The following is a 25,823-nucleotide window of genomic DNA, read 5'->3' as shown; positions in this document are numbered from 1 at the left end:
CCTCTTGTGTTTATGACAACCTGTGTAGATGCTACAATGTGACCTTTCATATGGGGTAACATTAGATTGGAGCCTTAAGCCTTTTTTAAAAAATTGTTAGTCTTATCAAGCAGCGTAGCCTGGGAAGTGAAGAGATCAGTTTTATGATTGAAGAAGTGACTTTTCTTCATTTCTCTGTGAATTATTGTCATCACAATAAGAATTTCTATCATTGATATTTTCATGCTTCATATCTTCATTGGACTTGCTTCAGTTAGAGGTAGAAAATATAAATTGAGATTATAAATGAGGCTTCCACCTTTTCCCTGCCGCATAGAATTTTTCCGCATGAGACGGAAGACAGGGAGGGAGCCTGAGGACAGGCAGAGATTCACAGACGCAGACACAAACTGAGCAAGACACATGCGCGTAGACATAAACATTTGCACACAGACTCACACGTGCAGATGTATACCTATACACATACACACACATGCAGAAACACATGCATGTGTACACATACAATTGTTTCCTTCTTTCTGGAATGCTAGAAATGGAGCATCCTGATAGAATGTAGCGTTTGAATGTTAATAATACTGAGAGGTGAGGAACTTAGTCTCACAGCATCTTATCACAATTTTTCTTCAGTAACATAATTTCATGGCAGATCATATCGGCCATGAAGCCTCTACACTGCTGCTGAACAGCTGCATGTTCATGAGAATAACAGTCACAACCTGGTATTCCCACATGAACCTCGGAAAACTGATTTCAAATGTACCAGCATGCAACTTCTCTGGGTTTGCATGGCTGAAGAAGTAGGGAAAATGTTCATTAATGTGTAAGTTTTACAGGGGGTGGATCAGCACTGTATAGCACCCTGTGAAACGGAAAACAATTTAAAGGCAACGGTTTCAATGTACTTCAATATCATAGAATCATTGAACTATATAGCACAGAAGGAGACCATTCAGCCCATCGTGTCTGTGCCAGCTATGCCAATATCGTTCCCAATTTCTTACACTGTGAATCCTAGGATTGTTTTAGGGGGAAGATCAATTTGTGTTTTGACTGTCTGGTACAAAATATACTGACAACTAACTTTGAGGATTTCCCATGTTCCATAAGTTAATGTAGCATGGATATACCTTGATGCTTAAAAAAAAACATGGAAAATATTCACTATGCCATTGGCGAGGGTGGGGGCCGGGGGGCGGGTCTGTGGGGAGAGGAAAAGAAGGGATGCAGTGCAAGGTGTTCAGGGCAAGTTTCTGCGCCTGCCCATCCCAGATCTGCTGGTGAAATAATTTAAAATGAATGACAGGAAAGTGTCTAAAATGCACTTGCGCATATTTTTCGAATGTAGCCTCGTATATGGTTAGCAGAGTAAAGGAAGACTCGAAATATGGACATATTTCATGATCAAACACATAAGCACCGTATAAGCACCCTCAACTGATAATGAAGAGCATTGTTTTGTGTGGCTGTAAACTGGCATCAGGCATTTGAATACATCTGAGTTTCGTGAAAGTTAAGATTTTATAGCTGCAGTGGTCTAAAATACACCGGATTAAAAATCTATCCGTTTCCTTCATGTTCCAATCTGTGTACTGTGTTCTGTGTGTGTATTGCTGTCCAACAGCAGTTCTGAATCGCTACTCGCTCACACCTACTACCTCTTTAGCCCTCGCTTTTATTCAGATCTTTTCTCAGACACAGCTACTTTTTTGATGATTTCATCTTTCTTGCATTTATTTACTCTTTTTAAAGGGGAAAATATATAACAAGACATTCTACCCATAAGGTGACATTTGCTATTTTGCACATGTGAAACACTCAACAATCCCGGATACAATACTTTGCTTTGAATTTCTCAGCTCAAGTCCACTTGAGAGCCAACAAGACGGACAGATATCTATGTATTAGGAAGTGACTTGGGTAATTTCCCTGTGAATAGATTCATCCTTCTCCTGCAACTGGTGTGTGTGTGTGTGTCTGTGATCTGCAGGCCAACTGGGCATTTTCCTTGCTTATCAATGTATGCACGAGTCCCAGGGGTCCACGAGATAAGTGTTAGTGTTGAAAAGGCATGTGAATGGGGGACATAAAGATCCAAGAGGAGCAGGAAGGGGATGAAGCAGCGCATGTGCCATCCCGCCCTCCCATTCAGACACCAGTGCGGCTCAATTGTCAGCAGGCTTTGTGTTAAAGTGCCTTCGGCTGCTTTTACGGATTGCAGGGCTGGTTTATCACATATCAGTCGTGCCTTTGAGTCTAGAGATCAGCCTGTAATCCTCGACATCATTCTCTGAACCATGCAAACTGCTACAGCTGCCCTCAGCATGCGCCGAGAGGTTTCAACGTTGACATGTACTCTTTCTGAAAAATGTTAGCCAGCTCTTTACTGCGCTAAAGCTTGAAGATTTACTTTGAGTCCGACTGAGGAGTGCAAGGCATGGAGTCACCCACCAAGGAAATCGAAGAGTTTGAGAGCAACTCTCTCAAATACCTGCAACCGGAGCAAATAGAGAAAATATGGCTGCGACTCAGGGGGCTGTAAGTATAGTATGACTTTTTTTGATATGTTCGATCCTTTATTCCCCAAATTTAAAATTTCATCAAAATACAGAATATCGCTTCCATGTAACTTGTGTGTAGTTAAACTAAATGTAATGAATAAACCTGCTCTTGATTTTTACTTTTTTTAAAAAAAAGACTTTCCCACTTATCGAAGGGTTTGTGCTGTGAGCTTTATGATTAGTATAATAATACTGCACCCGACTGGTAAGCTATCGAGAAGCAGCCACCTGTTCCCCGCGTTTCTGAATTGTTTTGATATTGGAATTGCTGTGACATTTAGAAGTGATTCGAACCGTGGTGCTGGTCGTTGCGATTCATCGGGGAATACAAATTCTCCCCTTGTTCGTGTACTGATAGCCACAGCACCTAAACATCAGAGAGAACAAATCTTAAAAAAAGCATCACCTCTGGAGTTACACTGACAGAATACATGCACAATGATCCTTCCAGCCTCAAATATAATCGTATGCCACTTAACCTGTACACCACCAGAGAGGCATTCAACCGTGAAATAGGTTTCAGCTTTGTTATCTTTAAAATTGTTCTGCTTGAACTGTCTCTGCTGGGACAGATTGCAAATTCTGATTTTGATTTTCTTCGGCTAATCCAGTTTGTAGGAGTCGGAGCTTTGATTTTGATCCTGATCCTGATCCTTCAATTTTAACAGCTGTGAAATCAGTCTTTAAATATTCAATCTCAACTGCTGATTGAATTTGGCTTCAAATGATTCGAGTCGGAGTACAAGGTTAAATACTTTTGAAGAGTGGTGTAGAAAAACAGGATTTTGAGCAGAGTGAGTCAGTTTGGCAGTGAGGGAGTGATCAATAACAATCTAAACGTTTTAAATCACTCAATGAGAAACATTGTAGAGGCACATTCTGCCCAGCTAGTGGCTACAGCATGAGAAGGAGTTAAGCTGTGTTCATTAACCCACCGTGAGTAAGGACCACTGCAAGACAATATTTGAATTTCAGCATCACACCAGCTGTTTGAGGCAAAACGGAAAATGTAGCAGACTGCAGTTTAAGGCAAGGTGCAGATTTGTTTTCTGTCTTTGCATAAAGTGCAGACTTGCTTAATGTTATTCCAGCCCATGTTTTTTCCATCAATGTTTAATCCAGGGTCTGAGTGATGATCCTGCAGAGGCACTGCGACGTGTCACTAATCACAAGCTTCCAACTGAATTGGACAGCTGCCAATTAGCTAAACACAATTTGAGGGAATGTTAATATCATACTGATTGATAAATTAAACACTGCTTAATTTTAGTTTGTTAATTGGTTCACTGCTAATACATTAATGTATCTATTTATCTTCCTGCACTTCATCCCTAAAAGTTTTCCTAACCAAATATGCAGAAAAGAGAAACTCCTTGAGTGAATTGTGCAAGGTTCTGGGTATTGACCCTCACTCGATGGCTGTGCAGATCAGAGGTCAGCATATACAGTTTGCGTGCTCTCATTTTTACCGGTGATTTAATTTTCATGCCTGTAAAAATCAGAAACACTACTATTTAGACACGGTGACCACCGCACTCGGTCCTCTGATCCGTGCTTATGCCAGTCGAGGCTCTGTAGGGGGAACCTCGCCTAACACAATTCCCCTTATTCATTGCTGACAGTCTTCATAAAAGCTTAATGAAATGCTGGCCAGGGTAATAAGTATAATTCAGCTGCATCACTGAGATGTCTGAGTTTCCCTGTTGAAACAAAATATAATAGTTAATGGAACATTAAGCATTTGAACATTTCCAGTAGAGAAAAACACTAGGGATGAAACAATAAGCACGAACTGCAAATCTGAATCTAAAACAGGAAATGCACAACAGGTCAGTCAGCATCTGAAAGAGAAAAGATATCTTAAGGTTTCAGGTGTGACTCTTCAGAATTGGGAAAATGGAACATTTAACTGGGTAAACAGTGCAGAATCAAGTCTCCTTTGGAAATTGTTAAGAACATTTTCATTAAGTTGTTCACATGGACCCCAAAGAGCAATCAGATGACATTTTCCTTTTGTCTGTACAAAGATCATTGTAGGATTTAATAAAATGCTGCCCCTCGGCGACATCATCCGAAAACACAACGATTCCACATGTACGCTGACAACATCCAGCTCTACCTCACCACTATCCTTCTCGACCCCCTCCACTGTCTCTCGTTTGTCACACTGCTTGTGTGACATCCAGTACTAGATGAGCAAAAATTTCCTTCAACTAAATATTGGGAAGACTCAAGCCCATTGTCTTTGGTCCCCGCCGCAGACTCCGTTCCCTAGCCATCGACTCCATCCCTCTACCTGGCCACTGTCTGAGGCTGAACCAGATCGTTCACAATCGTGGCGTCCTAATTGACTCTGAGTGAGCTTCCGACTACATATCCCCTACATCCACCTCCGTAACATCGCCCATCTCTGCCCCTGCCTCAGCTCAACTGCTGCTGAAACCCTCATCTATGCCTTTTGTTACCTCTGGGCTCGACTATTCCACTGCTCTCCTGGTTGGCCTCCTACCCTCCATAAACTTGAGCTGATCTAAAACACTGCTGCCGGTATCCTAACCCGATTTCAATCGCTCTACCGTTGGCGGCCGTGCCTTCAGCTGACTAGGCCCTAAGCTCTAGAATTCCTTCCCTAAGCCCCTTTCTCCTCAAAACCTACCTCTTTGACCAAGCTTTTGGTCACCTGTCCTTATACCTCTTTATGTGGCTCGGTGTCAAATTTTGTTTGATAACGTTCCTGTGACGCACCTTGGGACATTTTACTACATTAAAAGTGCTATATAAATGCAAGTTGTTGTTTAATAAAAGTGTATTAAGGAAAATTCCACTCTCCTGATTCATGTTTTTTTCCCATAGGAGAAAATACAAGAAAACCTCCCAGAGGTAAGGATGATTGAGCCGAGATTCTAAGTTGATGGCTAGCTCTGCCTTTCATTAATATTCTCCTCCGTGTAGACTAAGAAGCTCCCAGATTGGTGACGTATTCCAAAAAAAAACTTTCTCTTTTAAGACTGTACAAGAATGGAAGTAAACCATCGCAAGCAGGACATTTAAGATGATAAACTAGTCAAACTTAGAGGATGAAACCTCTTGTCCGGATGGATTGCATCCATGCATACTATAAGAAGAGATAGCAGTCACTATAATATATTTATAAAAAATAATTAGAAAAGGGAATCATGCTAGAGAACTGGCAGACAGCTAATGTTATTCCCCTATTTAAAAGGGAGATAGAGCAAGTCCAGGGAACTCTCGACCAGATGGCTTAATGTTGGTGATAGGAAAGATAATGGAATCTTCGTTCAAAGATGTAATAGAAAAACATCTAGAAACGGAAAATATAATAAAGAATAGTCAGCACGGATTTCAAAAAGGAAGGTCATGCTTGACCAACCTTATTGAATTCTTTGAAGAAGTAACAGAGTAGACAAGGGTAATATAGTAGATGTAATGTACTTGATCTTCAAAAGGCCTTTGATAAGGTACTGCATAGTAAACTCATGACTAAGATTAGTGCATGTGGAGTCAGAATGGATAACAAATTGGCTACAAAACAGAAAACAGAGAATAGGGGTTAAAGGCACTTACTCAGACTGACTGAAGATGTGAAGTGTTGTTCCACAAGGATCGGTGCTGGGACCCCTGTTGTTCACCATTTGCATAAATGATTTGGACTCAGGAATCAGAAGTGCAATTTCAAAATTTGCAGGTGACACCAAATTGAGGAGTATAATTAATACTCGGGAAGACAGCGCCAAAATTAATACGCAGGAAGACAGCACCAAAATTAATACGCAGGAAGACAGCACCAAAGTACAAGACGTTAATAAACTTGCAGAATGGGCATGTAAATGGCCAATGAATTTCAATATAGGTAAGTGTGAGGTGGTGCATTTTGATAGGAGGAATAAGGAGGCCACATACTCCTGGAAAATAAGAGTCTAATTGGGGTAGAGTAGCAAAGGGATCTCGGGGTGCAGATTCACAAAACATTAAAAAGAGCAACTCTGGTTAACAAGTCCATTTAAAATAAAATGCAGCAAAGCACTGGGGTCCATTTCTAGAGGAATAGAATTGAAAAGCATAAAAGTGATGTTAAACTTGTATAGAGCCTTGGTTAGACCACACTTGAGTACTGAGCGCAATTCTGATCTCCATATTACAAAAATGATATAGACGCACTGGAGAAGGTGCAAAAATGATTTACAAGTGTGATACCAGAACTGAGAGGTTATAACTATCAGGAAAGAGAAGGCTGAGGGGTGAACTGATAGAGGTCTTTAAAATTATGAAGTGTTAGGCGTAGAGAAGATGTTTCCATTTGTGGGGGAGACCAAAACTAGGGGCCATAGATATAAGATAGTCACTAATAAATCCAATAAGGAATTCAGGAGAAATTTCTTTATCCAGAGAGTGGTTCAAATGTGGAATTTGCTACCACATGAAATAGTTGAAGCGGATCGCATAGATGCATTTAAGGGGGAAGCTAGATAAATACATGAGGGAGCAAGGAACAGAAGGATATGCTGATGGGTTTAGATGAAGAGGGTTGGAAGGAGGCTCATGTGGAGCATAAACACCGGCATGGACCAATTGGGCCGAATGGCCTGTTTCTGTGCTGTAAATTCTATATAAGCAGGACTCGGTGATAACACCCGGCCTTGTCTTTCATAGATGAGTATACTGTAATTAAACATCGATTGCTGCCTCACAGATGTCAAACATTTGTTCTCCTTCAGATTAAGATGAGTGAAAGTTTTCCTTGTTAGATTAACACCTCAGTTAATGCCTGAAGATCTTATCACAGGGACTATACGTAGCCCAGTGTGAGCTCGGAGTTTATCCATGCTCCCTGTAATCTTATTTTATTTTACTTCTTGTATCTATGCTACAATCATTTTAATATCACTTTTCCAGTACCTCCAGTTACTTGAAAATTGAGCAATCTTCATATTATTGAGATCATAAATCCATGAAATTTAAACTGACTGTGATATGTTTGGCAAGAAAACTGCTGTCTGGGTTTGTAAGTGTGAATGTTAAGCTCTGTATTTGGTAATGAAATATCATTAATATTTTATGGGGTAAAACAAACTTCCACTTCTGAAATTTTCTCCATCCCTCCTCCCCTGAACAGGGTTGCCTCCCTGTTAGAATACAATTCCGTAGGCACTGGTATCTCACCCAGGGGACCACAATTCATCAGTGAGCTTATGATGAAACCCTTTAATGATGTCACCACAAATTAATTGTAGTAAGGGTCACCACTTCTTAACCTCTTTCTCCCCCCCCAAGCCCAACACCAGTGGCACAGTACTCAATTGCAGTGCCCCTTGTTGCTGCCCAAGATTGAGACCCTTTAACTCACTTGGGATCATACTTGGGTCTGTACGATTCAGGAAATCAACGCTGAACCATTGGAGCAAGGATTTCTGAAATCCTTCACCACCTTAGAGATATGGAATGTGTCTGTTAAAATGCATCTGGTTGACACTGTATTAAAATACTGCATCTGAGCACTTCATCTTAAAACACTATCTGAAATATGCCTCTGTAATCTTCTCTAATGTACAGCACACAATGGAGTACCCAGTCAATTTTAATGGCTGGAAGATGAGAAGTACTGTGTATTGGACATGCTGATCTCTGCGTCTGTTTCTCTGATCTGCGCTTCTGCCGAGCAAGATTCCATGCTGGGAACGTAGCCTTGCAAAGGTTATCTCGATGTTTTTAGGAGAATGGCATGCAGTACTCTGTAATACATTACATTAAATAAGTTCACGAAATTGCTTTGAAACCTAAGATGAAGCACCTTACAGTTCAGATACGAGTTCAGTGGCTGTGGGATGCATTTACTAAATTTCAAATGAGAAATTTTGTTTAGCTATTGAAGATGATCATGGAGTTTGTTTGTGTCTAATTAACTCAAACATCATTTAACCATTGTCATCTTAGTATATTATCTGCTCAATAACACTGGATTTAATTTGTTTGTTTTGTATCTATGTGCCCTTGAAGGAAAACACCAAGCAAGCAACTCTGAGCATATTTAACGTTTCCTGCTATTTTTGAATGTACACTAAAAGATCATTAATCTTTTCAATTGAAAATCAATAACTTTCCACCCCACAGCAAACTCCTTCTTCATGCTGGAAGTGACCATCTTATGAATAATTAGCCCACTGATCACACTCTGAGAGCAGCCAAACAAGTATGCTCTCACCCCAGGCCACATTTCACAATTATTCCTTTATCTCCCTCCTCCACACACTTCCTACAGTAGGGAGCACAAGTCAGTTAAACTGAGGATTCTGAGAATTTTTTCTGCCTCGGCACCCTGTACTTTTTACTGCTTTTCTCTTGGGGCCACAGAAGTAGGAATTATAGCACAGTCCCTCCTATAATGGAAGGAAATTTCTTTGGAAGAAACCGATGTCACTGCAGAAGTCAGGAAGTAAACTTCCCCTTGAGGGAGGATACAGCAAAGAAAATAGAGCAAGGAAGGAGCTCTGTCCCAACTGATAATGAGGGATTAACTGAAGAATAATTCAGGTTGAAATCATGAAGTTGAATGTGAATGTGATTAAGCAATTGTGCTCTTGGCACAAGAACCTTTGTGATCTGGTGGATAGTGTATCCTGGTACACCAAGATCACATGGAATTTTAGTGGGCATTGTAATGTCGTTTAATCACATTCTCACTGTAATGGGACATATAATATTGGTTGATGAATAGCTATCACCCGTCAGTATATGATTTGCCGTTCTTTCCACTTGAACTATTCTGATTGTTTCCTTGCAGTTTCCTATTTCTTTGCTCGCTTACCGAGGGCACCTGATTACCACTTCATTCTTTTCTCTGTTTAGAATTATAGTCTTAATGTCCCATGTAAGTTTATGACCCATTCCCCCATTCCTTGGCATAATTCTCTCTATCAACTCTTCAATTTTCATAGCTCATTGCTGGGGACACCAGTTGTTTTTCTTTCCTGTTGATGCAGAGCACCCATGCTTCTGTGAGGTGCCTATGGGACTGAACCTAAGGTCAGGGAGTGGGTGTTCTACTGCTCGTACCACTGGGTAGACCCACTTGCGCAAAATCTTAAACCATCCACAACTGTCAATTTTGCAGAGCTCCCTTAAGATTTGGGGGTAAAATGAAATGTCTGTTGCCTTGTGATGTTCACATAAAGATGAATGCAATGGGATTTTTCTGTTTTAAAATGCTACACTCAAGCAATTCCAGGTGGTATTTTCTGCTGTAATTTTCCTTATTGTTGATTAGTTCCACTTCTGATAAAGGAATGACATTTCAAATTGGTATGATGTGGGCCATCAGGGCAATTTGTATTCTGTGTTATGTCACTGTTGGACCATAAAGTGCAGCGTAACTATTGTATAGAAAGGGTTCTTTACTATTCGGGAAAGGGTGATGTTGAAAATGAAGTTTGTATTTTTTCCTGTGTTAGGGAGATTTAAACAGATAATATCAGTTTTCTTAGGGTTGCTAAATTCAAACTTGAAACAATAACTAGTAATTTTTAATCTCAAAGATGCTGGCAAAGCCAAATTTATTGCACATCTGCATTTGCCCCAAGAAGTTGGTGGTGGGCGAAGGTCTTGAACTGCTGTAGTCCTTGTGGCAATGGTGTTACTACATGATGTTAGGTAGGGAGTTCCAGGATATCGACCCAGTGATGGTGAAGGAACGGTGATATTAATCCAAGTCTGGATGGTATGTGGCTTGGAGGAGGAATGATGGTGTTGCTATGACATTGCTGCTTCCTTCTTGATGGCAGTAGTGTTGTTGAAGTAAGTTTGGTGCATTGCTGTAGTGCATTCTGTAGATAGTACATAACATGATGGTGATGAAGTAGAGGGACATTGAGTGCAGTAGCAGGATCCCTGATCAAGTGGACTGCACTGTGCTGGATTGTGTTGAGCTTCTTGAGTATTGTTGCAGTTACACTCATCCACACAAGTGGTGAGCATTCCATCACGCTCCTGCCTTAAGCTTACGTTTTCTTTTTTGTCCAGTTTACAATTACTGCAGCCACTTCAAAATAGATATGTTGTAATAGGGTTATTCAAATGTTTCTGTAAGATGAAACTTGCAGTCACTAAAATGGAACAAACAAACAAAAAACATTGTTTGTTTGTATATATATATATATATATATATATATATATATATATATAATCACCTTATTGGGCCAAAACTTGCTGGAAAAATAATGATGCATGCCGTTATTATTGCGCAAATCAGCCAGCAAGTTCAGGAGATTGAGATAAGCTGTGAGTTTCAAATGTCCAGAACTTGCTGGTCAATTTATGTTGCTCCACCATTTGCTTCACACAAACGGCATCTCACCCTTAGCCTCTCTGTTATTTTTAAGAACTTGCAGGATTTGCACATTAATTGTCCATTAAACTTGTCACAGAAAGTTAGGGCTGGTGATTGAGTGTAAGTACACTTTTAATGACTTGATAATCGTTAATGCAATACCAAGCAACCTCTTTGGCCCGAAAAGGGAACAATTTAAACTGTTCAATCTCGTTTCTGCATGTAGTAAATTCTTGATTTTTAAAAATGTCAAATTTTTAATATTTACATTTTTTTTCTTGCTTTTCCTTTCTGTCTCTTTTTTTTCTCTCACTCCAATCTTTCTTTCCCTCTCTCTCATTATTTCTCGTTCTGTACCTGATTTGACTATAATTCACCCTCATTCCCATGTTTCTTTCTCATTAAATCTCATTGATTAAGGAGATACACTGTTAGTCCCAGATGCCACGTTACCCTCACCATGCTGGGTATCAGCTCACATTTCCAGCAAGTTACGGTGCAAAGATTTTTCGAGCTGAAGTGTGGAGGAAAAAGTCTAATTAATGGCATATGCTGCCAAACTCCAGCAAGATTTGGCTCATTGTGTCTCTCAGAAACAGCTCAAAACTGCTTCACGTGCAATGAATTACTTAGGAACAAGAGAAGACTATTCAGTCCCTTGAGCTTGTTCTGCCATTCAATTAGATCATGACTGATCTGTATCTTAACTCCATTTACCTGCCTTTTCTCCATATTCTTTGATACCCTTACTTAAGAAAAATCTAGTGATCTCAGTCTTGAAAATTTCAATTGACCCAGCATCCACAGCCTTTTGGGGGAGAGTGTTCTAGATTTCCACTGTGTGGAAAAAGTGCTTCCTGATTTCACTCCTGATTGGCCTAGCTCTAATCACCTTGTAGTGATAAACATGGCGGCAATGTTAGGAGCAGCAAGATCCCTCAAACAGCAATAAGTTAATTTGTGAGTTTTTTTTGGTGTTGGTTAAGGGAGGGTTGTTGGTCAGGGCACCATCCTGCTCTTTGAATAATGGAATGTTGAATGCCCACCCGAACCGCCCGTGGTTTAATGTCTCATCTAAAGGAGGGCACCTCTGACACTGCAGCACTCCCTCAGTACTTGATTGTCGACCCAAGACCTGGAATGGGCAAACCAGCATGGTGTAGTTTTAAATCATAGAATTCAGAGGTGAGAGTGCCACCAAATGAGCCAAGCTAACACAGATTGCTTTTAAAGAGAAAAATTTGAGCAGGATAACATTTACAGTTTAAGCTGTGATGCATTATTTTTTAAAAAAACACGTGATTTGGAAGTACTCTGCATTTTGGTTTGCCCAAAATGTTGTACATTTAATTACCATTATAGATCATTTTTACAATTGCAGTAGTTGATAATGGAAGCAATATAAACACAGATGTCTAGTTTATTCAGGTTGCCAAGAATGTTACTGAACAATGTAGAATCAGTGTGTGCATGTTTGAGTACTACAGTCAGAGATGGACAGAAACAATAAGGACTATGTGAAATACAGACCAAAATATGTTCTGTGACAATCAAGATCAGCGAGCTCCTTTTTTCTTTCCTTTCCTCTCTTGAAGATGGAGGTATAGAGGCGGCAACAGCTGTGTGGTACACAGAGATTGTATGAGAAATTATAATGGGCAATAAGGAATTGGCAGAGACATAAAACAAATTTTGTATCTGTCTTCATAGTAGAAGACACAAAAAGCATATCAAAAATAGTGGGGAGCCAAGGGTCAAATGAGAATTAGGAACTTAAAACAATTAATATCACTAGAGGAAAAAGTTCTGGAGAAACTAATGGGACTAAAAGCCAATAAATCCCCTGGACCTGATGGCCTACATCCAAGGGTTCTAAAAGAGGTGGCTGCAGAGATAGAGGATGCATTGGTTGTGATCTTCCAAAATTCCCTAGATTCTAGAATGGTCCCAGCAGATTAGAAGGTAGCAAATGTAACCCCGCTATTCAAGAAAGGAGGGAGAGAGAAAACCGGGAACTACAGGCCAGTTAGCCTAACATCAGTCATCGGGAAAATACTGGAATCAATTATTAAGGAAGTGGTAACAGGGCACTTAAATCATAATATGATTAGGCAGCGTCAACATCGCTTTATGAAAGGGAGATCGTGTTTGACACATCTATTAGAGTTTTTTGAGGATGTGACTAGCAGGGTAGATAAAGGGGAACCATTGGGTGTAGTATATTTGGATTTTCAAAAGGCATACGATAAGGTGTCACATTAAAAAAAGGTTGTTATACAAGATAAGGGCTCATGGGGTTGTTGGTCACACAGAGTCTGCAAAGATAGGTTAAGTGAGTGGGCAAGAAGGTGGCAGATGGAGTATAATGTGGGGAAATGTGCGTTATTCACTTTGGTAGGAAGAATAGAAAAACACCATATTTTTTATATGGTGAGAAACTATTAAATGTTGGTGTCCAGTGAGACTTGGCTGTCCTCGTACAAGAAACACAAAAAGTTAGCATGCAGGTACAGCAAGCAATTAGGAAAGCAAGTGGCATGTTGACCTTTACTGCAAGGGGGTTGGTGTAAGGAAGTCTTACTACAATGGTACAGGACTTTGGTGAGACCTCACCTGGTGTACTGTGTACTTTTTTGGCCTCCTTTACCTAAGGGAGGATATACTTGCCTTTAGAGGCGGTGCAACAAAGGTTCACTAGATTGATTCCTGGGATGAGAGGATTGTCCCTTGAGGCGAGATTGAGTAGAATGGGCCTATACTCTTTGGAGTTTAGAAAAATGAGAGGTGATCTCATTTTAACATACAAGGTTCTGAGGAGGCTTGACAGGGTAGATGCTGAGAGGTTGGTTCCCCTGGCTGGAGAGTCTAGAACTAGGGGGCATAGTCTCAGGATAAGGGGTCGGCCATTTAAGACTGAGATGAGTAGGAATGTCTTCACTCAGGGTTGTGAATCTTTGGGATTCTCTACCTCAGAGGGCTGTGGATGCTGAGTCGTTGAGTTTATTCAAGGCTGAGATAGATAGATTTTTGGACCCCAGGGGAATCAAAGGATATGGGTAACTGGCAGGAAAGTGGAGTTGAGGTTGAAGATCAGCCATAATCTTATTGAATTGCAGAGCAGGCTCGAAGGGCCATATGGCCTCCTCCTGCTCCTATTTCTTACGAATTCACATAATCAGTGTTAGCAGGTTATTTAATTTTAGAGGACATTACAGCTGAGCCCAATCCTGTCCTTATTCTATGTCCACTAATGCAGACTCTCCAGAAGTGTCACTGGATGGCAAGAGAAAACTGGCTGATGTTTTCTTTCCTTACCTCAGGTTCCCTGTGGCCAATTATGACCTCTCCCCTTTACTCAGTGTTAATTTAGATCAGTTGGTAGCATTCTTGCCTTTAAGTCAGAAGATTGTGGGATTAAGCCTCACTCCATGCCTTGATTGCATAATGTAGGCTGATACTTCAGTGCAGTACTGGGGGAGTGCTGCAATGACCATGGTACCATCTTTCAGTTAACATGTTAAACTGGGGCCCTCCCATCTGCCTGTTCAGGTGTCTGTAAAAGCTTCCATTACACTATTTGAAGAAGAGCAGGGAGGTCTCCTGATGGCATGGCAATTATTCCTTCCTGAACTAACATCACATCACTAGATTATCTGGTCACTTATCTCATTTGCTGATTTGTGGGACCTAGCTGTTTGCAAGTTGGCTGCCATGTTTGTCTTCATAACAACAGTGACTGCACTTCAAAAGAAATTTATTGATTCCACCCACTCCTATCAGAGTGTATTGCAGGGATGGATGGCGGGGTGGTGGTGGTGAGGGTGGCGCGCAGCAGAGAATGAACGAAATGGATGGTAGTGGAGGGATAATAAATGGCAATGGGGAGAAATGGATTGCAGTGAAAGATAGAAATAAATGGTCATGAAATGGAGAACGAAAGGGCCACAAGCTGGGAGCGATACTTCGGGGTGGGGGAGGAAGGGGCATTGCAGCATTAATAGCGAGGGAGTGGGATAGACTGTGCTACTATTAACTGGAGGTGGGCAAATAATGCCAGCATGAACTCTGGGAGGGATGGAAGCATGACAACATGAACAGGGAAGAGTGGAATAAGAGTACCAGCTTAACTGGGTTGAAGGGGGTGAAGAGTGCCATGTTGAATTGATGAGAGAGAGAGAAAAGAGTGCAGTATTGAATGGGAAGATTAGAGAAGAGAACATTTTTATGAAAATGTGGGGAGTTACATAAAGTGCAGCCTACCCACCTCCCGATTGCAGGGGGATTGTTTCTTCCAGCACAAAGAAACAACACAATCATTGACTGTTTGACAAATCATCTAACAGTTAGAGACAAAAGAACAGTTACCCCAACACCCGACATTTGTGCAGTCTGGGTCCTAGCCGCTGGAGTCCTTCACATTGAACGTAGCAGTTCTGTAGATCGAGTTGTTTTATCATGAGTCCAATAGCATGAGACAGCACCGCAGTCAATCGGGGTCAGCCGCAAATCCTGAAAATTAAGTGTTTCCACAGATCGCACTGTGGCCCGAGCCAGTCCTTTTATTCTGAGACACAAACGGGAAGTGCAATGTGTTCAGGAGGTCCCTTTTACCAGTTTCACTCTGTTTCCCCACCTTGTTCTCCAACCTTCTTCACCCAGTCAATCGCTCGGCGTGGGGGTTAGTTTTCCTGCCCGGCAGCCGGCCAGGCTGTCAATTTGGCCCGCTGCCGAGCGGGAAATGGAAGAAAAAAATTATAATGAGGTGCTGCAAATAAATTTGGCAGGACCTCTGCATCCTCGGCCTTGCTGGGTTCTTTGACTGCTTTTGGCCTCCCCCGCAACATCCCTGTCAATATCTGGGCCAATGTCTCCGAAAGGATGGGATGCAGTGTCGGGTTGATTGGGCGCAGTGTCGATGTGAAAGGGTGAGGAGGACAGAGAGGACCTTGGTTTAATGTCTTATCCGATAGATGGCACCTCTGATGTGGGGCATGAACCGATGACCTTCTGACCCAGAGGCGAGAGACTGAGCAGCTCCATTTCCACTTGGGGCCAAGGCTGACACAGACCATACCAACATTGGCAGCGTGACTCTGGGGAGATTTTAACTAGGCGTCATCTGCCTCAAACCGACGGGAAGCGGTAGTTGGCAGGTGGGCAGGAGTGAAAGACTGGGTGGCAGGAGGCTGCCACCAAGGACTGAAGGAACGGTCCCCAACACTCAGGTAAGTGGCTGAGAGGGGGTTCAGGAAGTTCTCGAGGGTGACGGGGAAGCCAAGGGCATGGGAGGCCTAAACTCTCCTTGTGGGGCCTGGAGGTGCAGTCCTGCAGCTGCTGGCCCCACAAAACAAGGGAAAGCACTTACATTTTTGGACCTCTTTTGGCCCCAACTCCTCTTTCTGCCAGGTCGGCCTGGCGGGGAAGCCACAGGGCTTTCCCGCGCAGTTCTCCGGTTAAATTTGCAGTCGAGCTCTGATGACGTTATCGTACCCTAATCTGCAGATTTAAAGAAGGATCCTGTTGGCTTTCGGCTGGTGTCCCTCTCCCCGGCTCAGAAGCACAGGTTAAAATCAGAACCCATGGGAAGGTAAGTCCGACTGCCAATTTTAACTGTCTGCCCACCCAGTTAAAATTGGGCTTATAATTTATTCCACAACCACTAACCCTGGAAGTGAATTCGACAGCTTCACAACTCTCTGTAAAGAAGTTTCTCTTGCTCTCTGTTCTAAATCTCTCACATTTAATCTTGTATCTATAGCCCCTTGTAGACTTTTTAACTACTGGAAACAGACTGCATCTGTCTACCCTGTGCCATTCTTTCATGATTTAAACACTTCAATCATATTGCCTTGAACCTGTTGTTCTGATGAAAAAAGCCCCATTTTTTTTTTAAGTCTTCGAATTTGTATTTCATCAGCTCAGGCAGCATCCTAGTGTACCTGAGCTTATACTCTCTCTAAAGCCTCAACATCCTTCCTATAGTGTGGAGCCCAATACGGCACACAGTACTCTAACTGAGGTTTTATATAGCATCATCATTATCTCTTGGCTTTTACATTCTATACCTCTTGTGGTAAAATGTGGAATTCCATTAGTTTTTTTTTTAGTCTTATCAACCTGAGGTGCTGCTTTTAGTATCTTCTGAACTCATAACCACAAATCCCTCTTTTCCACAGTGCCGAGCCTATTTCCATTCAATTACTGTTTTTCTTTACCAAAATGCATCACCTCACATTTAATTATATTGAATCCGTCCATCATGTTTTAGCCCATTCTCCCATCTTATCAATATCCCTTTGCACCCTCCTTTTGGTCTTCTAAAGAATTAACTCTGCCTGCGATCGTGGTATCATAACATTTCAACACCACTCCCTCCAGGCCAATATCCAAATCATATATGGTCCCAGAACTGCATCCTGTCAGACACCACTACCCATTTCCAACCACTCTGGGAAAAACTACCCTGAACTCCTATTCTCTGTTTTCTTTCTTCTAACCAATTTGTAATCTAATAATCCTCCCCAATTCCATACCCTTTAATTTTCTTTAGTAATCTCCCATGTGGTACTTTGTCAAAAGTGTTTCAGTGTTGCTGCATAATGAAATGTGGTTGAGTTATAATGGGAGAATTTATGTTCTTCTCTATAGATTTTTGTCTCCATTCCTGAAAGTGCAGACTGTTGCTGGGCTACAGTTTCAAGGGAACTGACAGCCCCGGAAGTACCTCTCAGAAATGGCCTCTATGTTTGAGCCCAATGAGTGTTGGCATCACAGCTGAGCCAAACCTTGCTCCGATCCAAAATTTGTGTGTACATGCTTTTCAGCAGGGGCACTGAATCCCCATCAGTAATGAGAACCCTGGCAGATTTCCCTCACATCAGCACACTCCATACCCCCCCCCCCCCACCCAGGTCCCATGCCAGGGTTGTTGAAGCCGATTGCGATGTGACAACTGCTGCCCTAGTTGATGTTTGCTAATTCAGCACTGACCGGAAATTAAACCAGGTCTTCTGGTCTGTATGGCTTGATGCTGTTCCAGATTGTGCCTTCACCACGTGGCCATCGGGAGAGCTGGGAAAGTCTATTGAAGTGTCTCTAAAGGCATGGGCTGAACTTTTCAGTGACTTGGTAACTATGGGTACCTGTTGAAATAATGAGGGCAGGCTAGTTGAGCATCAATCTATCATGTCAGCTTTCATGTAATCAATCTCTCAATGTTAAGAACATAAGAAAGGAGCAGGAGTGAGCCATACGGCCCTTCTAGTCTGCTCTGTTGTTCAATAAGATCATGACTGACCTTTGACCTTAACTCTACTTTCCCGCCCCATCCTCATATCTCTTAATTCCCTTAGACTCCCAAAATCTATCAATCTCAGCCTTGAATATATTCAACGACTGAGCATCCACTGCCCTCTGGGGTAGGGAATTCCAAAGATTCACAACCCTCTGAGTGAAGAAATTTCTCCTCATCTCAGTCCTAAATTGCCGACCCCTTATCTCGAGACTATGACCCCTAGTTCTAGAATCTCCAGCCAGGTGAAAGAGCCTCTCAGCATCTACCTGTCAAGTCCCCTGAGAATCTTATGTTTCAATGAGATAACCTCTCATCCTTCTAAACTCCAGAGAGTATAGGCCCATTCTACTCAATCTCTCCTCATAGAACAACCCTTTCAATCCAGGAATCAATCTAATGAATATTTGTTGTACTGCCTCTAAGGCATGTATATCCTTCCTTAGGTGAGGAGACCAAAACTGTACACAGTACTCAAGATGTGGTCTCACCAGAGCCCTGTACAATTGCAGCAAGACTACCTTACTCTTGTACTCCACCCCCTTGCAATAAAGGCCAACATACCCATTTGCCTTCCTAATTGCTTGCTGTGTCTGCATGTTAACTTTCTGTGCTTCATGTACAAGGACACCTGAATCTCTCTGAACACTTAACACTTAATAGTTTCTCAACATTTAAAAAATATTCTGTTTTTCTATTCCTACCAAAGTGAGTAATCTCACATTTCCCCATATTATACTTCATCTGTCACCTTCTTGCCCACTCGCTTAACCTGTCTATATCCCTTTGCAAACTCTTTGTGTCCTCCTCACAGCTTACATTCTCACCTAGCTTTGTATCATCAGCAAACTTGAATACATTACACTCAGTCCCTTCACCCAAGTCATTAATATAGATTGTAAATAGCTGAGGCCCAAGCACAGATCCGTGTGGCACCTCACTAGTTACAGCCTGCCAATCTGAAAATAACCCGTTTATTCCTACTCTCTTTTCTGTCCGTTAACCAATCCTCTATCCATGCTAATATATTAGCCGTAATCCCATGAGCCCTTATCTTGTGTAACAACCTTTTGTGTGGCACCTTATTGAATGCCTTTTGAAAATCCAAATATACTACATCCACTGGTTCCCCTTTATCTACGCTGCTAGTTACATCCTCAAAAAACTGTAATAGATTTGTCAAACATGATTTCCCTTTCATAAAACCATGTTGACTCTGCCTAATCATATTATGGTCTTTTAAGTGCCCCGTTACTATGTCTTTAATAATGGATTCCAGCATTTTCCCGACTACTGATGTCAGGCTAACTGGCCTGTCGTTCCCTGTTTTCTCTCTCCCTCCTTTCTTGAATAGCGGGGTTACATTTGCTACCGACCATTCTTGAATCTAGGGAATTTTGGACGATCACAACCAATGCAGCCACCTCTTTTAGAACCTTAGGATGTAGGCCATTAGCTCCAGGGGATTTGTCGGCTTTTAGTCCTATTAATTTCTCCAGTACTTTTTCTGTACTAATATTAACTACTTTAAGTTCCTCGCTCTCATTAGACCCTTGATTCCCCACTATTTCTGTTATGTTTTTTGAGTCCTTTACTGTGAAGACAGATACATACCTCTGTACATATATTTGCTGCACCTTTGTTTATTTTACCATCTAATTTTTTGTCTTTTCCCCATTCTAATTTCTCTGCTTCTATTTCTTGGTTTTCTATCTCTTTATTTCCTTATTACTCCTTTTTAATTTTTTTATTTATTCTTCATTGATGATTCTCTTTTTATGTCAAATTGTGCTCTGCCTCTCTTCCCTGCTCAGATCTATCCCAACAGCTTTGAGTCAGCTCAGTTGCACAGAGATGAGCACATTTTTGCCACAAAGTCATTATACATGAAACCATTTTATTGAGGGTGCCATTATTTTAACAATAATGCATGGAGACATTTTTTTAAAAAAATTGTGACTAATCCTAAGGGGCCCTGTCATCTGGTGTTTTTTATGTGCAAATCAACAACTTAGTGTTTATGAAAGGTCTGTTATTGAGAGAGTTCACTCCATCTGATATGTGTTTCTTACTGGCTGCCTTAGCGAGTCTCGCTTTCAGTGACCTTTTAATAGCAAACAGCCAAAATAATAAAATTCATTTTTGAATTTTTTTCACCTGTTAATTTCTGTTGTGTTTTGGAGATTATGGCTCTTTAAACAATAAGGCCTAATATAGTTCATTTTACATTAGGCTTAGGTTTTCCAGTGGATCTGGCATGTAGGGGGCCAGAATTTGTCTAGGGGTGTGTTCTGCTTCGTCATTGTTCACCCCTTCCTTTCCAGAGGGCGGACCTAGTGGCATGTAATTTCATCTGCATTTTAAGGAGGGAACCGGGCCTGATCCTTGTTTTCCAGCACATGGATTGTTTGAATTCTATATGCAAAGGCCATCTGTTTGGTCCAGAATCCAGTGTTCCATGATTGGCAGAGGGGGAGGATTTCTACCGGCAGCCAGTGCCTTTGCAAGTGTTGAGAAAATACTGCTGGCCCCAAGAGGTGTGCAAATTTGTTTTTTTTTTAATCCCGTTTTGTGGGAAGCACGAAGGCTGCTTGTTCCCTGATGCTGCAGCAAGCTCCCCAGCGGAGGGCAGAGAGCCGACCTTCGCTATGATTATGGCCCTGAAGCTGAAATGCCATCTGGGGGTTAGCCCAGTCCTGAAGGCTGATGCTGTAATTGGGATGTACAGTTGGGAAGGAGTTCATGTCCAAGGATGCTGAGTCAACATACAAATCTTCCACATTTCAGGATTATTGAAGCACCTTTGATTAGTTACAATATTACCCTCAGTAACTCCTCCCAGCTTCTCTACTGCAGATATTACTAACACTGATTGCTTAAGGGATGGTGGTGCAGGGAAAAGTGTAAAGTGCTCCTCTTATCTATATCCATCTATTTGTCTCTCTAATTATCAATCTACCATCTATCCAATCATCTATCTATCTGTTTCTTTATTTTGTTGTTTATTCTCGGGATGTGGGCATTGCTGGCAAGGCTGACATTTATTGCCATTCCCTAGTTGTCCTTTATTTATTCATCTACTGCCTATTTATTATCCAAGAACTATCTATTGATTGGTCTATCAATTTTTTGTCTGTGTATGGTAATATTGTGCCACTGTAGTGAGCTGTAACATTGCTGATTGGGCGTTGCTAATTTTGTGACACCACTTACCTATCGGATCCTCACAGGAACATATATGGTAGCCATTCACTTTTTTAACATTATCTATTTAATTTTTTCCCCTGTGCAGCCAGGTCCTGATCTACTCAGCCTCTCTCCTCTCCTGAGCATTACCATATTCTGTGGTTCTGGATCATTTGCCTCTTTGACCCGGCCTTCTGTCCTTCCAGTCTCCACCCTGACCTAGCCTCTCTGCTTCACCCATCCCTAACCTTGACTCTTAGATCAATGGAGTAGATTAATCCAAATTTCTATAGGTTTGGATGCCAGAGATAATTTAACTTTTTAGTTTTATTAATATTGACAGAAAATACAAGCAAGTCCATATGTTTGTTTATATACTTACAAATAGGATATCCATCGGGGTCTGTGAACTATTAACCAATCCAAGTGTGATCTCAATGTGGAATATCGAAGAACGACTGAAAATAATCTTATACATCTCCAGGAACAGTTTCTAAGAAACATCAGATGACTTACTATGAACCTATTAATTCTGAGATTATTGTCATGTGATCCTTAAGTATCATGCTACTACACCAATAGATGGCAATGTTGCTCCACAGTTACTTCATTCTGGCTGGAATCTAGGTGGTATGATATTGTACACTATTCTACACTGATCAGACCCTACCTCTCTGCCTTGTGCAGGCAAGCTAAAACCTAATCCTGCTTCCCTGCCCAACTTAGCACTGACCCGACCTCAAAACTTTTCAGCCATCCACCCTGAATGTATGAGCTACAGCGTCAGTCTCCCCATTATCAACTACTTTTGGTCCTGCTTTAATTATTTTTTGTCTTGCTATGTGTGCTCACCCTTCCCAGTGCCAGGCACTGTGAAACCCAACCATAGGTGAGTTTCTGCTACCTCCTCACCTTTAGATATGGGTATCAAAAGTCAAACGTGCAGAATTTTTTTTTAAAAAGGTGTGAACATCCCAATTCCATGCGCCAGCCCACTATCTCCCTTCATACCAGATAATCTCTCCGGGTTTCAGAGGGTGGTGAGTCTGCATCTGGCTCCAGGTCTCCATGGGAAGTAAAAACAGAGATACCACAGAGAAAGAGAGATTAATAGTCTGAGAGTCATATTGCAAGTTTAAAACAGACATATGAGAGGATACAGAAAATAAGTGAGAAAAGCAGTTGCATGTAGAGAGATGCAGATAAGATAGACAATGCACTGGTGACATATAGAAACAGAGATTCAGAAAGAATGAAAGACAAAGAGAAAGATTGAAGAAGAAATGAAGAATTAGAGTAGGAGACAAACAGAAGACAGTTAAGAGTCAACCACGTTAGTGTGGGACTGGAGTCACATATAGGCCAGACCAGGTAAGGATATTAGTGAACTAGTTGGGTTTTCACAACAATCCAACAGCTGATATCAGCTTTCTTTCTTTCCAGATTTTAAAAATCGAATTGGAATTCTCAAAATGCCATGGTGGGAGTTGAACACAAGTTTTCAGTATTCCAAGTCAAGTATCATAACCGCTACACCACTGTACCTATTGATTACATGTGGTTCTATAAGTAAGCAGCTTGTGTTTACATTGTGCCTTTTCAGAACTAAGCTCTGAACTGTGCGAACTATAGCAAAATGCAACAGATTTTACTCAGCTGAGGCTGTTGCACGAGAGCAGTCGCAGACACAGCTTTCTATCACCTTGCTTAGCAGCAGCCATCTGGGAAGTGATGACTCACCATGTAAATCTGAAGCCACAAAATCCATGGTTCTTGCTGTAAAGACAAAGCTGTCGAGAGATGTCGTAGAATAACCAGACTGTGTGTAACGTGCAAATCCCTTAAGCTAATTTGATAACTCTGAAGCATGTGGTCACCATCATGACAGTTATTTTTTGTTTCTATTCAATGTTGCATTCGTCTGTAGCTTGTATTTCCTCTTACGACTGAACTCCAGTGCTAGGAATCTTACTGTAGGGAAGAAGACAGGGTGTGTAGCCATTTCCTCTGTTCTGATTCAGTAGTTGACTGTAGAGCACAGAGATCCACACAAATCTAATAGAACTCACTAAAGAGTGAAGGAGACATGTTTTCTCTTGTGCTGTATATTAATTTTCTGCTAGTTGGCTGTATTTAAATAAATTTAGGAATCTGTGACACTTTAGATGTCAAGAGACTGAGGTAGATATTGGTGTGCATTGCATCCGTTTATGGGGCATAAAATGGTCGCAACACATAGCAGTGGGATACATAGCGTCCTGGGCAGACACCTAAATCAGGCGCTAGGCCTCTTGAATATGTAAATGAGAACCCCTTTTTAAAATTTGTCTCCGATGAGTGGGGCGTGTAGTGAAATCTTCCGCATTTGCCAACCACAGGTAGATTGTGGGGGGGGGGGGGGGGGGAAAAATGAACTTCTTAAAAAAAAAAAAAAAAAAAAAAAAAAAAAATTCCTGTGGAGCTGGAAGAGCATGAGTGCTCCCCTAACTACACAGGATTTGCAATCGGCTCTTCTACACTCCCACTGTAGCCCACTTCAATCCCCCCCACCCCCTCGGACCATGCCTGAGGGCCACTGCTGACTAAATCCTCGCTCAGTGCGAGCTGTCTGGAGATGTGACCAGCGCCAACAGCTTACACCGAGTATGCTGATGAGGCCTGAGGATCAATTTCTATCGATCCACGGGCCTCTTGCTTTGGCTGCGCGCTGATCGCACAGTGCTGAGCGTGGACCCATAAACCACACTTCCTGCCTCAGCTGGCTGGGCTCAGCTTCTTATTTCTATGACAATATTGGGTCATCTGTCATCTTGAATCATATTTATTGCTGTGGTAGGATTAACATAATCACAACTGCTGATTTGAGGGGCTAACTATAATTGACACATCTATTACGTCTGTAATATTGTGTAATGGCTAACTGTGGGACTCACAGTTTGAACCATGAGTGGGAGAGACTACAGAACCAGCCAAGTCAATGTCACAGATGGATTACAAAGGTCTTTTTCATGAGTGAAATAAACATATTTCTGACATAAACACAGTCCATCAGTACCTAACAAAAGGCTACAATTACTTGAATGCTAAATTTACTAATTCCACACTCCCAGCAGGAGGAGGTGAGGGTGTAGGTTGCATGGAGGGCGGTGGTGTATTCAAAGAGAGTAGAGCTTGGAGACTGGGGTATAATACAGTTCTGGTTACCACATTACAGGAAAAATATGATTGCACTAGAGAGGGTACAGAGGAGATTTATGAGGTTTTTAAAATTTGTTCATGGGATGTGGGCGTCGCTGGCAAGGCCAGCATTTATTGCCCATCCCTAATTGCCCTTGAGAAGGTGGTGGTGAGCTGCCTTCTTGAACCGCTGCAGTCCGTGTGGTGAAGGTTCTCCCACAGTGCTGTTAGGTAGGGATTTCCAGGATTTTGACCCAGCGACGATGAAGGAACGGCGATATATTTCCAAGTCAGGATGGTGTTTGACTTGAAGGGGAATGTGCAGGTGGTGGTGTTCCCATGTGCCTGCTGCTCTTGTCCTTCTAGGTGGTAGGAGGTTGGAGAATTTTAGTTATGAGAAAAGATTGGGTAGGCTGGGGTTGTTTTCTTTGGATCAAAGGAGGCTGAGGGGAGATTTAATTGAGGTGTATAAAATTGAGGGACCTAGATAGAGTGGATAGGGAGAACATATTTCCCTTAGCAGAGGGGTCAGTGACCAGGGGGCATAGATTTAAAGTAATTGGTAGAAGGATTAGAGGGGAGCTGAGGAGAATTTATTTCACCCAGAGGGTGGTGGGGATCTGGAACTCACTGCCTGAAAGGGTGGTAGAGGCAGAAACCCCTAACTCATTTTTAAAAAGTACTTGGATATGCACTTGAAGGGCCATAATCTACAGGGCTATGGACCAAGTACTGGAAAGTGGGATTAAGCTGGATAGCTCTATTTCAACCGGCACGGACACGATGGGCCGAATGGCTGCCTCCTGTGCTGTAACTTTGTTATTCTATGCTGATTCTCTTATTCACGCTCCCTTGAAGCCAACTCCCCACTGGATGCATGGGGTTGATTAAAATTACCATTTTAAAAAGGAATAATCCTTTCCCCTCTAGTATTAAATGTAGAAGGTATTCAATGATTCTGTGTAAACCAGAACTCCCTCTACATTCAATCTAAAGATGCACAATTTGCTGGGTTATGATGAAGGCCTTTTTTAATAGGTTCAATTGAACAGTGACTATTTCGAACGAGAACAAACTTTAAGGAATAAAGCAGGAAGGCGAAATGCCCCACATGTTATCTTCTGAACTGAGTAAAAGAGGAGGAGCCATGAATGATCAGTGATTGAAATGGCTTTTGGGCTAAGATAGTGGAGGAGGGACTGAAAAAAAAATGGAAATGATGGACAGGTGGTCCATTGAGCCTGCCCCACACACTCCTGTTGCAAGTGAC

General features: G+C 41.8%; 1 protein-coding gene across 1 annotated transcript in view; it reads left to right on the top strand.

Annotated features, from left to right (window-relative positions):
- Nucleotides 1-2,082: 2,082 nt before the first annotated feature.
- LOC137318715 (dual specificity calcium/calmodulin-dependent 3',5'-cyclic nucleotide phosphodiesterase 1C-like) overlaps nucleotides 2,083-25,823 on the top strand; it is a 478,280-nt gene continuing 454,539 nt past the window's right edge. The window contains exons 1-2 of the mRNA XM_067981388.1: nucleotides 2,083-2,535; nucleotides 5,412-5,438. Coding sequence (XP_067837489.1) covers nucleotides 2,435-2,535; nucleotides 5,412-5,438 — 128 coding nt within the window. The 5' untranslated portion in view covers nucleotides 2,083-2,434. The remainder of the gene's footprint in view (nucleotides 2,536-5,411; nucleotides 5,439-25,823) is intronic.

Source organism: Heptranchias perlo, chromosome 3 (genome assembly GCF_035084215.1).
Source record: "Heptranchias perlo isolate sHepPer1 chromosome 3, sHepPer1.hap1, whole genome shotgun sequence".
Classification (NCBI taxonomy): domain Eukaryota; kingdom Metazoa; phylum Chordata; class Chondrichthyes; order Hexanchiformes; family Hexanchidae; genus Heptranchias; species Heptranchias perlo.
Note: the sequence above shows the minus strand (reverse complement) of the source record. Positions and strands in the feature narration are given on the sequence as shown.